Source organism: Lissotriton helveticus, chromosome 10, assembly GCF_964261635.1.
Source record: "Lissotriton helveticus chromosome 10, aLisHel1.1, whole genome shotgun sequence".
Classification (NCBI taxonomy): Eukaryota; Metazoa; Chordata; class Amphibia; order Caudata; family Salamandridae; genus Lissotriton; species Lissotriton helveticus.
In genome coordinates, this window is record NC_136071.1 from 519601269 (window position 1) to 519618277 (window position 17009).

The window sequence follows — 17009 nt, forward strand, 5'->3', positions numbered from 1 at the left end:
GTGTGACTGCTGCATGAGGAAGAAGCAAGAGTGAGTGCCCAGCAGAAGAAGCAAGTAGAAGTATGGGGGGTAGAGTTGATGCAGGAGTTCCTGAAGTAAGAGTGACTTGCACATTGTTATGCATACCTTAGGTTGACAGACTATACATTACTGCGTGTCTGCAAGGCAGAGAAACAACAGTCCTGTGAGCTCTTCGGAGGCAAAGTGTTCTCTGGAGTGACTGGAGGAAGGATTCTCTATCCCATTCCCTTCCACCATGCTACCAGAAGAAACATTTTGTTTTTTCCCCTTTGGCATGCAGGTAGATGGTGTTTTCTTTCTCTTGGCAACATACAAAATTAGACTTTTAAGAACCTCAAAGTAACTTCACTTCAACGCGCTACTATGCTGCCATTTTCAGGCAAAATCTGAAAAGGTGTCCCTAATGGGAATCCTCCAAAAAAGCTTTTGAAAGTGAAGAGCAGGGTGGTATTAAGCTGGAGGTGAACATCAGTGGGAAGAAAATCAAAAGTGTGGCATTGCTTACTCAAGGAAGACTGATGTCTACCATGTCCTGGCCCTCCCAAGAGCTCAAATGTGCAGAGAGGTCCAATAGGCTCTATAATGCTGCAGAGGTCTATGTTTGGGGGCAGGATGGGGTGCAAAGGTGAGTGAGACCCAAAGATTCCCTTGGTCAAGACGTACTCCCTGGCAATGTGGAAGGGAATATGACCCAAAGGACCCATTGGCACAAAAAGGAGTAAGCAGGGCACTAAAACTATGACAAAAGCTTCAAATACCCATAATGTGGAAAGGTAGACAGGGTGCAAGCTGGAACCTTCTGTGACTAAGTCTACGCATTTTAAAAGATGATGTATGCAAAATTACTTCATTTCCACCCCGCCTTGAGGGCAATATGAGAAATGGAGGGCGGGCCCCCTAAATGTACCAGTACTGAGGAACATATAAAGTGAATGTTCTGCATAATAATAAACAAGTCAGTTTTCAAATTTGTTATAATTCTAAAGATGCAACCAATGGAATGCAGTGTGGTTTGTAGGAAAGATCTATTCTTCGGAGATAGCATTCCTCATACAAGGATAGCACTACCCGTAGCCTTTTGAACATACTGAATATCAGGCAATACTGCCTGTCCGAACCATCACCTACACATAAATGTAACACACCACGCTCCCCACACACACACGCACACCCCGCCCCACACAGACACATCCCGCAACACACACACACCCCGCTACACACACACACACCCCACCACACACACACACAAAAAAAATAGGGATGCATGGAAGGTATGGAGCACAAAGCAAACGATGCAGCACATAGTCCGCAAGCATGAAGGGGGTATATTTGAAGATGTAAACAGAACAAATGGATTTTAGAAATACACAACTTGAAATGTTTGTTTTCCATTTTTAATAATGATAGCTACAAAGTCTGACTCACATGAATAAATTATTACGTTTTTGGTATACAGGGCCTGCGGATTGTCCAGAATTTGGATCTCTCTGTGCACGCCGGTAGATGCGCCATTGCTAGTATTTTGCTGCAGTCACTTGCATGACCTATTCCTTGCCTAGCTGGGCAGCCTAGGCGGTGCTGTCAGCGCAATGCATCGCCCGTTCCTTTCCAAACTACAGTTTATGCATTCTTTCCAAAAGATTAATTACCTCTCTAGAGGAAATGCTCTTCTTCAGGCCAAGGGCTGGCTTTTAATGTTGCCCCATGGAATGTGCCAGTGAAAAGCACAGAATATTGGGAACCCCACTCAATGCCAGTATGCTGATTCACAGAAAAGTATAACCCAATTTTAATTGCACTTAATGTCTCCTGCACTGCTGCCAGAGGAATATTAGACTCACGTCTGGAGCAGCAGTCGAGTGTATATACTACTCTAAGAAAAAATAAAATCGCCACATACTCCTCCTCCAAAGCCCATGCACAGATTCAGGGGAAAGTATTGCAGTACTACTGGGCCTCGCATTGCTCCATGGCATACCACAATCTATTTTGTCCCCCACTTCACAACTATTCCTAAACAAAACATAACTCACTTCCAGTTACTAGTACTATTTTTGGGCAATGTCTGTGGCACATGTATGTCTCCAGAACAACACATGGCCGGCTCCCAGTCCCACTCCACGGGACCCTAACTTACCCAGGACATAGTGTGACATTTTAGCACCACAGCAAGACTCATACATTTGAACAGGGAAAGGAATATCCAATTCTTGGCCCCTCCATCAGTAAAGCAAATGTAAAATTTGCCCCTCTGCTAGCCCTGTATGTCACACCGCTAGGAGATAAGGAGACTAACGCCTACCGCCGTTCCGTCCATACTGAAAGTTCAGCTCTAGATCCAATCAAGACTCATTTCTTTTTCAGTCCAGAGTCCATGTAGAGCTCGCTCCAAGACAGAACATCACCCAATTCACTGCCAGACAGCAAAACACAAGTCACTCTCATTACTCCACTCTTTCCCTGATACTCCATTGTCATTTGTTTAAATCAAACACTATCTAGTGATCCCTATTGGCTCTGTAGGCCAGTATCACTTTGCCCCAGGTGTAAGAGTTCAAGAAATAGGCAGCAGAAAGACAGGATTCAGACGACCAGCTGCATTTGTCAGTCTTGCTGCGTAGCCCATGGCCGCAGACCTTGGTTAACGCCTGTACTGTGTCCAGAGCCAGGTCCCATTCCTCCTAGGATGGACCGGCAATCAGCTGATTACCCTGGGTGTTCAGAGTCTTCAGACACCTCCAGGTCACACCGACTCTCTGTATCTCGGTCCACATATGATCAACGTCGGGGTGGAACATTTCACCCTCCGTCTGAGATAATGCAAAGAAGTATCTGGAAATAGAAGACTCACGGTATAAAAAGAGAGTACAAACTCAACATCTACTAATCTGTAAAACTAGCTCTCAATTTGCTTACTGCATTTGTTGCTGAGCAAGTTTTTTGTAGTGTCCAAACCCTGATGCCACAGCCCTTAAACACCTTCTGCTAATTACCTTATCCTCCTATAATTCCCAATGGCTCTGCCTACTGCCTATTACCACCCATTCCAGTCCACAATGTTGCTCATGCTTCAGTGCTTGTAGTAAACTTCCAATCCAGTCATATCCCCAGTTACAATGTCTTGTCAAAATTTCAAAACATTACACAAACACTGGCAGTCAGTTTCCTCCATTCACAGAAGGTCCCCAATTTCTTCTGAAATTCCACTCCCAGAATTGTATTCCACTTCCCACCGACCCTCCACCATGTAGTCTCTGATTAGTCTCCCTTTTTACTGATCCTTCCTCTTCTGCCCTTTCCTCAACCGATCACTCAACGCCATCTCTGCGCTTCTCTATTCAATTCTCATTCCTTCCCTTCTGCATCCCTTCCATGTCCTCCTCCTCCCACAATAGGCCCATGTCCTCCATCTCATAGCATCCATCCTTACATTGAGGTGGCTCACCTTCTTTTGCATTACGGTGCAGTCCAATTTGGTTTAGCTTTATCTGGAGGTTTCATTTTCTCCAGATTCTGATTGACAGTGTACAGCATTTGTCCTGATAAAATAAACAAAAGTATAAATTAATAGAGATTTGCCAGTCTGTTGGTGGGAGAGGAGTTGTCAGTCATCATTACATTTCTGAGCTACATTTCAAGATCTTAGTGTCTTCTCATGAGTAAACGATTGATAGAGTCAGTACAAATACTTATACACTTCTTTAATGACAACTGTTTTTTAATTACTTTCACACACCACACCTTCTCATGACTCAACTAAGACTCATGACTCAACTAAGACCCTAAAAAATCCAAATCCTGTTCCTGACACTCAGATGACCAGCAAGTTTACTCACCCACTCTTTGTATATATCCGTGTCAGCCCATTGCACTCACATCTCATGACAAGCCACCACTGTCGTAGCCTCCACAACAGACAATGCAGGGACCACATCAGAGTAGTGCAACCCCTCCTTTCCCCAACAGTCACTGCAGCAGAGCAATGCAATGGCATCTGTAAATCCATGAAGAAATCGACAAAGACGAGTACTGATGACTTCGAGGACAGTTGCCTCTTTGTCATTCCTACAATTTGCAACATTCTCACTCGTACCATCGAAGTGAACAGGGTGGAAATTGTCCATTATGTAGGAGACTAAAGTTTCTACTTTAACCATTCCCAAGGACCAGAAACACCTAGTGTGCAGGGCATGTTTCGACCTATATGAACAGTGCGCTGACACTTGCAGAAATTAGTTCATGACAAACTTGAAATGTTTATAAGGGTAACAACACACAAGTGGACTATACATCGTACACAAGGATAGGGCATTTGGTCCACATATGGATCTGAATAAGCTTATGCCGGGCAAGTAGCTATGAAGCAAAACACATGGGATGACCTGGGAAAAGCATGTTTTTGCAGTATTGTGATGTATTCTTTTCAAATGTTATGTTTTACTATGTTGAGTTAAGCTCAAATTTTTTCTTAGGTGTTGATAAGGCTTATCTACAGAACAGAGGTTGAGTTTATTGCTGCCCAACTCATCGTATTGACATTGGAAGAATGAAAGGCTGAGTCAATGGGCGAGTTATGATTGTGACCATCAAGTCAAACCAATACCAGCAGTGGATATATTCATCTGCCGAGAAATGGTGGCTGACGTAAGTTAAGCCCTTTGAATGAAATTCTACTTAAGTTTTCCAACCATAATGAAGCTGCTTTGAAATATTGATTTGATTGCAACCTATAATAGAAATGGGTTTAAGGCTTAATTGCGGATGGGAGGGCACTACCTAAATCGAAAAGTTTTTCTTGTATTGGAGTAGGTGCATGATCTTCTAAGTCTACCATTGCATTAATATCAATAAATAATAAGCTCATGCACATTTTGGGTGTGTCCAATGAAATTCGCCATCCCAATGAGTCTTTTGTTGTTTGTTCGCTAACTTTAATAAGATATTTTTCCCAAGCTCATACCAAACCCTAGTGATCTAAACGACTATGTGACCATAATTCTATAAATAAATCTGAGGTGATCCGATTTAATGACTATACTTTAGCGTACTGCTTCATATCTCATTTAGTTTTATTGAAATATATAACGCTCATGTTCTCTTGCATCATAACCTTGCTAACTGGCCTCTGTAAACCACTATAAAAAATGCTGCATTCAAAATAAACTCTGGAAAATCTGGCTGCCATATACCAATACTGCTTGCAGTTTCAGACTGACGGCGTCATATTGTTTCACACTGACTGAAGTAACAATGTTATTGAGATTACAGTTAGAACATTGTCCCCAGTGGTCCATCCTTACCCATTTCTTTGGTACTCTCTTCAAGCGACCTTAGCAGCTCCGAAAGATGCAGAGGAACCCTGGAGCCTCTCATGGGAGGACCTGAAAGAAAAGAACACTGTTGTCAGGTGAGCTACCAAGGGCCGCTACATAAAAGAATGCAACTTGTGGTCCCAAAATAAATTGAAGACCATACTAAAGAATGTAAAGATATTTTTGCGGGCCTTGCTTTTTTGTACAATTTTCTGGCAGGGCATGGGTGCATTAATGTTTCAGGCACTGAGGTTCGCCATAAATACCCATTTGAAGGAGACACTCCAAGTCTATTTTTTGCACATACTACAAGTTTTTACGGATGGAACTCCTTCTAGATTAAGTGATTTACATTAGTTAATACTCAAAAATGCCAAGTGCAGTCAGCTTAGTGGTAAGTGAAATAATTTCCTATTTCTCCCTCTCCTCGCAATCCTGAGAACCTAGGCACTGTTCTTCCACTTTTAAGTCACCGAGTGAATAAAAGTAAACAGATTTTTAAAAATCTTGATGCTGGGTTCACCTTGTGTACCTGTTGTTGGTAATTATGCCAAGGCGAAGTGGAAGTGGAAAGGAGTGGAAAGGTGGGAGAAGTGAAGGATACACCTCTCTGGAAGCTTAGCCCTAAGGTTCTGAAACAATTGTGGAATAGGAAGAGACTGCTCCTGCTGCTTCTTCTTCAACGTGAAAGTGTTGAAAGCTTTTGTCATTATCAAGAGTGATAATTGGAACAGTTTCTGAGAAAATGACTTCAAGGCAGTTAAAGCGATCAATGATGAAGATATTTTAGTCAAGGCCATCATCAATTTAATCAACATGGCAGTTCTACAACTCAATTAAGCCGGTATTTTAAAAAAATGGTATCAACAATATTATTGTAAGGCTTATAGTGGATATTGGAGGGACCAGGCCTGTAGTCAAAGTTATTGTTGAAGTCAAGGAGGCATTCAAGAGAGCAGGTCTACTTGAATGACACTTTAATGATCATATAGAGGCTGCAAAGTGAGAGACAATACCTTCAATGATAACCCTAGAGCAAAGGCTGCACTGTCAGATACTATTCTTCTACCATTCCCTGTCCATTCTGAAGAGTTCCCCCTACTTAGAAGTGAGGTTCCCCTTCTGTCAATCAGGCACTTTGAAGGACAAGAGTTACACAAACTGGAGGGAAAATGGTCCTACAAAGATGAGTCTGTCTCCAGATCTCAGAGTACATGGTGTGAAGCCCTGACAAACAGAACCAACATCTACCACACTTTAAGGGTATGGTCAGGTAAACAGATTGCAGAGATAAAAAAGCTAAAATGATGTGGATGGTGAAGAAAGAATTTATTTATTACTACAAATGTGAAACTCTTCACTGCCTTTGAGCCATAATGGCACTAGCGGAGCTGAGAAGTTGGGCTGCAAATCAGTTGGGTTAACCAATTCTGGTCAGACACGCAAGGTCCAGAAGTTAAACACTAGGGTCCTGATTCATAAACCATAATTTTATAGTAACTTACACTTATGACTATGTTTACTAATTTTAAGTATTCACACACTTTACTTTTGTAGTAACTTACAATTGTGTAGTAACTGACACTTTTGCAGTAAGTCCCTACCTCCATTATTTTCTATGGGAGGGTGTTGCAGTAACAATGGTAGGCCATGCGTAGTGCTGGACTTACTACAAAAGTGTATGTTACTGCAAATGTGTAAGTTACTACAAAAGTGGTTTGTGAACACTGAAAAGAAGTAACCTTACTCGAAGGTTTAAACGTACTCAAAAGCGTATGTTACATTTGTGAATCAGGCCCTAGGAGTGCACTCGCAGAGCTTTCTGTTGCTATGTGCACAGGATTCACAGAAGAGGGCATGTGGGGGGGAAAGGGGTGAGCAAGAAGGCATCATAGCTTACACTGCGATATGATCAGCCTACATCTGGCTCACCCAGTCAGTCAGTCCATTCAAAGTTCTATAGCATTCCATCTAATTTTCCCTAACCTGGCACACTCCTGATACCCAAACCCATATCACCTTCTGATACCTTACATAACTATTCTTTAGTATGTGTGAATTTGGATGCAGTACATTTCAATGCTTTAAATTGGGTGCTTTCAAAGATTCCCCATTAACAAACCTATAAAAAGACCCTCCTTGTTCTCTAGCTGAGACATTATTTACTCACATCTACTGTTCTCCAACGTCATTGAAAGACATGTTTGAGTCATTTACGGTTTAGTCCTCAACATATGTTGGTGGCTGATCTGGGAATTTGATTATCTTTCTGTGAGAACAAAACATCAACTGCTAGTTTCGAGTCTCCAAATCAAGTCTCTACTCATCGTCTCTCAGAGTACATGGTTTGCCTCACGTCTTTGGGATTTTTTAGTTTCTATATAATAAATCATTATTCTGCCACTGTGAAAATATTAATATTTGTGAACTGCTGCTGGTAGGAAGTCTGATTCAAATCAACCATAACTGTGCAAGCCCCTCTCTAGACCATCTCGAATAGGACTTACTGTTTCCTGTGAGAGAGAGTGCTTCTAGAACTGCATGGTCTAATTGTGTGATATTCATCAGCAGAGCTGCGTGGGCTCCAATCACTGGAATAAGAGAGGGCTACAAGATGGGATGTGTGGTGGGTGGAACGATACTGCACACAGAGGAGGCTCCTCCTAATTGGTGGAGGAGCGTCACACCGCCTGCTGCAAGTGCAACAGGCAAACACAAATAAATAAAATTGCATATCAATGCCATTTTACTTTGCCACTGCTCGTGCAGTGTACAGCCTGAGGGTGATGGTGGAGTTGAATCCTGCACTAGCAGGATGACTGCATTGGTCTACATTGCTCTATGTCGGATTAGATCCAGCAAAACAAGGGCTATGATTCAGCCTGGGGATTTCTGGCCCAGGCACACAGCCTCAAAATTAGTGCTGGGTTAGCCTGCTCTAACCAATCGTAGAGCTGCTCTCAAGTTGAAAACAGCATGACAGAAGCTCCAGGATTGGTTGGATTTGAGTTCCACGAACAGGAAGGAAGTGATTCCCTTTCCTGCTCGTGGACTCAAGGATTCTGATCCCGCAGAGAAGAGACACAATGGTTGGCGGCCAGCATGTGTGGTGCAGCATATATTGTGAGTTTTTTTGGGCATTGTGGCGCAGTATATTTTAATGCTGCCAGCCTCCGCTGGCTGCACGCAATAACTGCAGACAGCAGTGCAGAACCTTAGCCCAGATTGTGCTGCATGTGAAAACTTACAGTTGCGGAAGTCCCATGTACGGGAAAAGCTCAAGGGACGGAGGTGTTTTGCAACACTGTAGCACTGCGCATGGCAAACGCGGATGGGGAAGAAGGTTAAAACAAAAAAAAGGGGCAAGGGTCATGAGCGAGTTTTGCATGCACAAAACAGTACTGGAATAGCAGCAAGTGTCCCTGGGTCAAAGTTGAGATGCGTCAGAAGAGCAGCCTTGGGTCAGGGTATTAATGCTGGGAATCTTGTACTTAAGGACTGACGTGTTAGTGAACCTGCAATGAGTTTGTGCAGAGCTGTTTGAGCATTATTTTAATTCAACAAAATAGTGCACAAAGGAAAAAAAACGAATGGCTTCCCAGAGATATTGTTTCACATGCTACCTTCAGGGTGCCGGGCCTTGTTGCAGGAAGCAGGATCCTTCTTCAAACGGGCAGATAGTTCCTCCTGATGGTTCCTGACAGACAAAAAAACAGAAGGTCTGTAAATAAGCAGGTTTTTAAATGTAAACGTGCTGATGCACGGAATACTGCAGATAACACCTACTACTGAGCTTACCTCTCCAATAATTTATAGTGAGTTTTTTTTTAACTTTATTAATTAAATTTTTCAAACATTGTCTGAATGGTTATATACAGTCTTTAAAAACATATCCCCATCCATTTGTTTCCAACTGGTGGCAGAGTCCAAGGTACACATCAACATTGCATGTTTATCTATGACATAGTGGAGGATTTAACCTGTCAAGTAAGCTAACAACCATTTGCATTCTATCAACCTATATTTTCCCGAATGCATAATTCTGAAGTGGAAAAAAAAGAATATTTACTAGCTCTAAATGGGTTCCTAGCAAGAGGGTGACCACGACCACTGATAACGCATAGCTGGTTCATTACTGGGATGCGAGAAGGAGACAGTGACTTGGCAATTACGGAACCAGTGGGCTTTTTATCTGAACATGTATTGACCGGGACAACAACGATCATGAAATAATTGTGTGAGAGCACTCAACACGAGAGAGAGTAAGAGGATGAAGAGAGACAGTGGGTTCCTTTTCCGGGGTTGGCGAAGGAAATGATGGGTCTCGAGAGAGCAGTCCTAAAAATGAGGTGGTGCCCCTGTGCCGACTGGGGAACCAAAAGTAGCCCAGGAAAAAATGCTCAAACCAGCCCACCCCCTACATCTTCTTGTGCAATCTCTCTGTTCATCAATTCTCTTTATCTCCTCCTCTCTCTACCATCCCTCTTACTCTCTCAGCCTCCCCATGCCTGCTGTAACTCACCGGGGAAGTTGGGGGAAAGTGACAGAGGCACAGAGAGAACCCCTGAGCTTTCAAAACCAGCCGCCAAGTGCTCCAATCCACTTGAAAAATGGCTGGAGAAACAACAGGACTATCTGGCCCTGGCAGCCAAAATTTTAAAACCTCTGATCACACAGGAGAGAAAGTAGAGAAGGTAGAGGAGTATCGACCAACAGAGAAATTAATCTATCGGAGGGGGACACATGAGTATTTCCCATTGATTAGCTTTGGAAAGTTCACTTGAAGGATTACCCACCGTCGGGGTCTATAAAGGACGCAGGAACGAGGAAAGCCTAGAGGGTCATTAGATTAGATTTAGGGAGGGATAGGGTTACAAACTGACAGGCCTTGCAGGGAGCTAATTGTCCCAGTTTGTAGATTGTTTGAACACTATGAAAGCACAAGCACATTAACACTTTAAGCAGTAAAATAGACACCTATTGTACTGGGGAAGGAGGAACTGTAGCAAAGGAGGGGTCCAGCCCAATGCAGCTTCAGCAAATGAGATGCAAGTCCAGCTACCTGCTGATAAACATCCCCAAATGTGTTAATGACTACAATGCTGGGGACCTGTACAAGGGGTATGGCCCTAATGTTTATTGCTTCCATTAAGTCTGTTTCAGAGTGCTAACAAATGGTCAGATAAGTGGCAGAGGGGGAATATGAAAAACCCAAGATTAAACTGTTTTTAAAGTAGTAGCCCTACCATTAGAACACACTGCCTTTGTGCTGCAATAGCTGTACATCTACCCCTATAATGCATTTTGGTGAACATACCATGAGACTGGGCACTGCTCCATTCCTCATGGTAATATCCAGTCCACAGTAACTACCTGCTTACTAGCATCTATTACATTGAACCTAAGCATTCCCAATTTTACCAAAAGGGCGCAGAGGAGTACGTTCAAAAGACTGCCTGAGAAGAAACACATTTTCCAAATCAATCGGAGGCTGTGATGAAAAACTGTGTCTACTGGTTACACAATCAACTAGTCCACTAGACCACAACTGGAGTAAGAGTGATTCTGACGGCAACGCCAATGGGCAGTCCTGTCCTGAAAAATGTCACTGTGCTGTGGAACCTGTCCAGCATTAGAATACAGTGGTCATTTACCGCATATTTAGGTGAAGTGGTAAAGCTGAGATTAGATGTCAAGTATCCAGCTTCGGTGGCTAAAATGTGACCAAGTCTTCTGGCAGTGGTGGTTACTGGGTAGTAGGCAAGTAGGTATGGATATCTTCCATTGGTGAGTCAAAGTTTTAGACTATTTCATTCAGGTTGTGTACCAGAGTTCTTCAGTTTCTTAACTTGTTTCAAACGTTGCAATAGCAAGCAGTCAAGTCTTATTTCAGGAGGTGGTAGAAGGATTAGAACTCAAAGTGAGTATAAAATAGTAATCACATTCGATATGCTCAATCTCTGGCTGAGACATATCTTGTAAAATTACTTAATTAAGAAGAGGAATATTTAGAATGCATCTCTGCTCACTCCATCAGAAGAACAGATTTAATTTTGCATACATAAGTAACTCAAAGCTGCCACACAGAGGCATGAAGCTGGAGTTTTGTGAACTTCTCTTGAATGCAACATCACTTAGGAGGACTAGGGCTTTAACACCTTGGCTCACTGTATTAACCTTTGAAGGATGAAAAGCCTTGACGATTTTAGTAAGATTTAAACCTGTGCTCCCCAAGTTGCCTTAAGATTTCCACTGTTGGAAAGTTAAATGATTGAGTCATTTAATGGCAAGATAGGTTCACATCCAGGCGAGAATGCTAACAGTTGTTGTGTTAACAATTAAAACGTGGGGTAACTGTATCCCACTCCCCTCTCCGCCCTCCTTCCTCCGAGACTCGCAAATATGGAGAAAACGATTTTTTTACCATAAAAAAAGAACGCCTGCATAACCCTTACACTGTTACTGTAGTCTTGTAAATAGTATATGCAATCTGACTATCTGCTTGCCATAAAAAATCATAAGCCTTCTTGCTTAAAATGCATTGAAGAATTTAAATATAATTGTGCATAAGGGCCGGGCAAAACTATCTGAAGCAGGATTACATCCAAACATGGTGTTTTTTCTCTAAGCATTCAATCAATCACAGCATTTATATAGCGCGCTACTCACCCGGAAGGTCTCAAGGCGCTTCGACATTCGACACAGAAAGCTATATTTTTGCTACTTTTTCTCCAGCATTGGCAAGCCAGTAGGGCATGCTAATATGCGCTAAATAACATTAGTGAATACAATGCATGCAAATAGCATTTGTGAATGCCTGTGTTTACACAGGTTGGTACATTAAAGCTAGCCACACTGGCTTTACCAATGGTTGCTTTTACCTGTGCTTTCTATGTACCGAACACAGGCAGGATCCGGGCAACCATAAAACATTGCCCCTTCTGGGAAGACTTGGACGAGTTCACAAAGGAAGGCCCTTAACTTGAATGTGCTGCTTCCCCACGGGGAAGCTAAATAAAGTGTTTAGCTTCTTCGGACTGTCTACTTTGTTCTTAAGGCAAAAAATTGCCAGCTACAGCATCCTCAGAGAACGATGGCTGGCAGTTTGTGCTCAACAAAGGAATACTGAGGAGTTTCAGGTGATCTAACAAAGACAGCAACCTATCAGGTGGTCATCTTGCTTTCAGACTGATGTCACTACTTCCAAATATTTACAATTTTGGCAGTAAACATTGCTGACTTCTTGATTTTCATAACAACAATAAAGGGATGCAAATGGGCCAAGGAAAAATTAAGCACCGGCCACAAAATTGGAAAAACAGAACTGTTAAAAAAGTGTAGATAATGAAAATTCAAACAAACAAAGTATAAAATATTTTTAATATTATGCCTATAAAAGATGTCTGTCTTGAGAGGGCTAAGTGAGTGGCAATCCAAACAGGTTTTGAAAAAGGTTGGGACTTTAATTAAATAGGCTGCATGAAGGTCTTCTTTACAACAAAGAAAATGGAATATTGGCTAGTAGACGACCAAAATAAAATGTTGGCAAAAACAGAGGCTAGATTCTTGCCCATACGTTTACTGCGGTCGTAAGTGGGATTGTTCAAGCTGCACCAGCTTTAGAGAAACAACAGAGAGAAAGTTCTAATAACTGAAAATCAAGGATGACTAATGAATAAAACAATTATCATTTAAAAATAAATTACAGGTTGTTTATACATGTGATGAAATGTAATACTAAATGTGAAGAGACTCTTATAGCACACTATATCCATGTTCAAAGGTGCCAACCGCAAGAGAATGGTCAATCTTCATACCTGACCCGCTGGAGGAGGAGACCAGCGTCCTTAGCAGCACTCTGCGTCTCCTCTAATCGGGCCAAGAAACCCTTTCGGACCATCTCCTGCTCCATAAGACATCCTTCAGCCACTGCTCGCAGCTCCTGCTCCTGCGACACCTGACCTCTCAGCAGCTCTGCCTCCTCACATTTCTACAAAAAGGTGGAATCAAGGGCAAGCATAAACCCCTATCAGTAGCATAGTGCAAAATCAAATACAAGTAAAATAAAAATAAAAATTAAATAGTTCTTTGCTCACTTTGTGTAGCTGTATGGCTAACTCCTGCATCTCCGCCTCCAGGCGGTCTGCATAGGCCTGCTCCAGTGCATCGCTAGGAGGTCGTGCACTGCTGTGCCAGCGGGCAATGGCAGACGTCATCTTCCGCTTAGGTCCGAACAGGCTTTGGTTGAGAGATAAGCATCATTTACTTGTACAGCCAATAAGAAAGATCACTTAGGACTTTAGAAACGTTAAAGAAGAATTAATTATTTACCAACCAGGATTATTAGTATGTGTTCACATATGGACTACTGCATGAATGGCTAAACTAAATAGTGAGGACTTTAACTTGAGGCATGCTTTACTGTGGCGGAAAAGTCATTTTACAATGCTGTAAATGATATCTAATAGTAATGAATAAAATTTCATGGTGGGTCCATGTTCATTAAAGACTTTTTGCAATGTCTGCTGGCTCTTATAAGATCAGCAGTGCCCTGTAGATTTTACATGAGAATTGTCTTTTATTATACAAGATACCTTGTTGTTGGACCTTTGTGGAGAGAAACACAGGCAAGCAGTCAGACTGTTCATTGATCAGATTAGATTTGCCATACATGCTCATTATATCAATAATAATTCAAATTATGTTTACAGTAAGCCACTGAGAATCCACAATGATAAAGTAAACGCCCTTCCGTGTATGAGGCTCTTTTTCAGGGGCCAGCCCCACAAGTCATTGGGCACTCCAATATTAAAGATATACTTTTGTATTTTAAATGTTTTAAGAAGTGCAGGCTTCGCTCCAAGTAGCAGTAGTGTTTTAGAAGTTATTTTCTGTTGTAGCAGGAGCACTGTAAATAAGCTGTGGATGGATGGATGTGAGGGGGAGGCAAGGCTGGTGGAAATTAATTACACAAACCAGGATGTGTTAAGAGGTGGGTCCGAAACGCATTTTTGGGTAATTTTATATAGTACACTTTACAGGTGGTATTAAACTTCCACATCGATATGTCCCTAGATTCCTACCCTCGCAATAATTCATGACTACAAGGTCACACCTTAGAAGTACCTGTAGTATTTACTGTCTTTTTTTCGTTCAACTTTTATTACAAGGGTGAAAACTAAAAATAATGATACCCAGAAAAAACACAAATGTATTTACTTTTAGTTCTAAAATCACTTGGGCTCATATCGAATCAGAGAACTTTGCACCAAGGATACTATATTAGTTTTCTGCCCCATCAAAGTAGAGTCTTTATACAAGACTTCCTGTTTTACACAGTGTTTCCTACTTTATGTAGTGCTGTTCCACCCTTCTTTGGAGTTTCCAACATTTGCTTTCTTCTATTTATTGGTGAAAAAACCTTCCCTCATGGAGTAATGTTTCACTAAAGAGGAGCACCTCAATTCTGTACAGATCCCATCAGCTATTTGGCTTGTCAAATAAATTTAGTGTGGCTGTTTAAGATGCAAGGCAGCGACAGCACCTAGTGTGCCAATCCGGCCCTACGGAATTAAGATGGCGCCCATGGCAATGAGAACATGAGAACCACCTAGTGTACCAACCCCGACCTACAGCATGAAGAAGGAGCCCATGGAAATCAGAACATCAACACTATCTAGTGTGCCAATCCTGACCTACAGCATGAAAATGGAGCATATCAGCACATCAACTGACTTTTAATCTCTCACCATGCCAAAAACACTAACCCATACACCTTCTCGGGGCTTTCAAGGTGGAGAGGAGGACCAGAAGGTTTTCTCCTTCAATAAAAGAGGTAAGACTGACCTCGGTCATGTCTGCAACACTTCTGGTGTTGCCGCCATACTGTTGGCGCAGGTTCTCCCTAGGTGTCCAGACATTCATGATGCTCCCATCGCCAATGAACAAGTATTTAACATCATCTCCTTCAACATCCTCCTTGTGGCTCGATCTCTTTCAGATCAGGCGGATGCTGGAGCACAGACAAATCTACCTATTTAGTGGCAAAGTCATAGAACCTTTTAATGCTCCTAAAAATAAAATAATGCAGCCAATGTGCAGTGTATAGTGGTCTCTTAACTGATCAGGAGGCCTTCTCGGATACTTATAGTTCTCATAGGTCATTTTTCATGATTAAAATAACCTAGTTCTTCCTTCTGATGACCAGAAAGGGAAATAAGATTTAGAGTACGAGACAGAAACAGGGAAACCTGTTTCCTTGAAAGGGCAGTGTCCTTATTGATCAGCTTTTTAAAACTCCAGTGAGCTCAGGCTTGTAGGATCCTGATGGAGCAAACTTGAAACAAGTACGAAAAAAAGCTATTTATTAGAAACAATTTGTTTGCATTGTAGCTGTTCTAGATCCAAATGCTGGACTCTGCATTTTTTTAATAAAAATCATGAATGTTAATATTGGCCAGGCCAGGCTCACGGTGTTCCTTAAAAATGTCAACACAAAATTCACAATTCATTCCCAGCACTGTACAAGCCATGTTCAGGTTAGAGGCTATCATTGTACACATGTTACAATAAATTATAGCGGCCTTCCGCTTCATCAGGGAGGTGAGAGAACTTCAGGTGCAAAACTATTATCACACGCAAATTTCCTTTAGATCCCCAAAGAAAGGTATGAGCACTATTTTGCTTTGAATAGTGTTTTCTTGGTCTGGTAAGCAACATTTTATTTGCTAGTGGATAACACTACCATATATGTTGCACACTCCAGTGTGCATTCTGTAGTTAGTTAAGTTTTTGTCTCGCACCTCCAATATAAATAAAAGTTGTTACTGTCACCTAACGGTTTGCTCGAGTCATTCTAGTGGAGGACAGCTCTTTCAAATGTATGATATGCTCTCTCTTGTGGTCCTGGAGTAGAGCAAAAAAAAGGAATTAAATGTTTTCTAATGGGAAAAACAGACCACATTTGGGGTGACTCATGGGTGCGTGCAGATGGCCCCCACTCTCAAGGCATCTCAAAGGAAGTTGTGCTCAGAAGTCTATACTGTCAAGTTCAGGAACTTGAGATGTGGACAACGTCCCAGGGTGCATCCTTAAAAACTGTGGATGTGCATGAAATGAACACCTTGTAATTTGTTGAGCACAGTGTGAAAACGCCAGTTGTGTGGTCTACAATGATGCCATAACAAAAGATAGGGAATACTTCTTGACAATGTGTGGTATGAGCGGTACTGGGAAGAAAAGTATACAAATATGCTGCAACAACTAATTTACCAGCACTGATCCTTAACCTCGGCTAGTCACACTATGTACGTCTGCAACTGAAACAAATATTTTAAAAAAAATACACACCATTTGATCTCCAACAAGCACATGCAACAAATGATACTCAGGAGGTACAAAAGATCACTGGTTAGGGTAACCTTCCTGAATTCATAACTAAGCTTCCAAACTCCCCTCATGGCTGCCTGGCTGCATAACTTGACAGATCCAGTGAAGAACTAAAACTTAATGGTTTCCTGCTAGCAATCTCTCTCAGCAGAAATAAGTCAACCATATTTAATGAACTTGACTCATTTTTCTCCGTTGGATTTGTTTAATTAAGTTTTCTTTAACTCTTTTCCTGAACCCTATTAAAAGTTGAAGGAAGAAACCTGGAGACTGGACTAAACTTTACAT

General features: G+C 41.9%; 1 protein-coding gene across 3 annotated transcripts in view; it reads right to left on the reverse strand.

Annotated features, from left to right (window-relative positions):
* Positions 1 to 1399: 1399 nt before the first annotated feature.
* The window catches only part of ANKS3 (ankyrin repeat and sterile alpha motif domain containing 3), a 134093-nt gene continuing 118483 nt past the window's right edge, over positions 1400 to 17009 (reverse strand). For all 3 annotated transcript variants that reach the window (XM_078663035.1, XM_078663033.1, XM_078663034.1), the window contains exons 12-17: positions 13430 to 13571; positions 13151 to 13323; positions 8957 to 9030; positions 5322 to 5402; positions 3467 to 3560; positions 1400 to 2853 (exon numbers count right to left, since the gene is read on the reverse strand). In XM_078663035.1, coding sequence (XP_078519161.1) covers positions 3478 to 3560; positions 5322 to 5402; positions 8957 to 9030; positions 13151 to 13323; positions 13430 to 13571 — 553 coding nt within the window. In that variant the 3' untranslated portion in view covers positions 1400 to 2853; positions 3467 to 3477. The remainder of the gene's footprint in view (positions 2854 to 3466; positions 3561 to 5321; positions 5403 to 8956; positions 9031 to 13150; positions 13324 to 13429; positions 13572 to 17009) is intronic.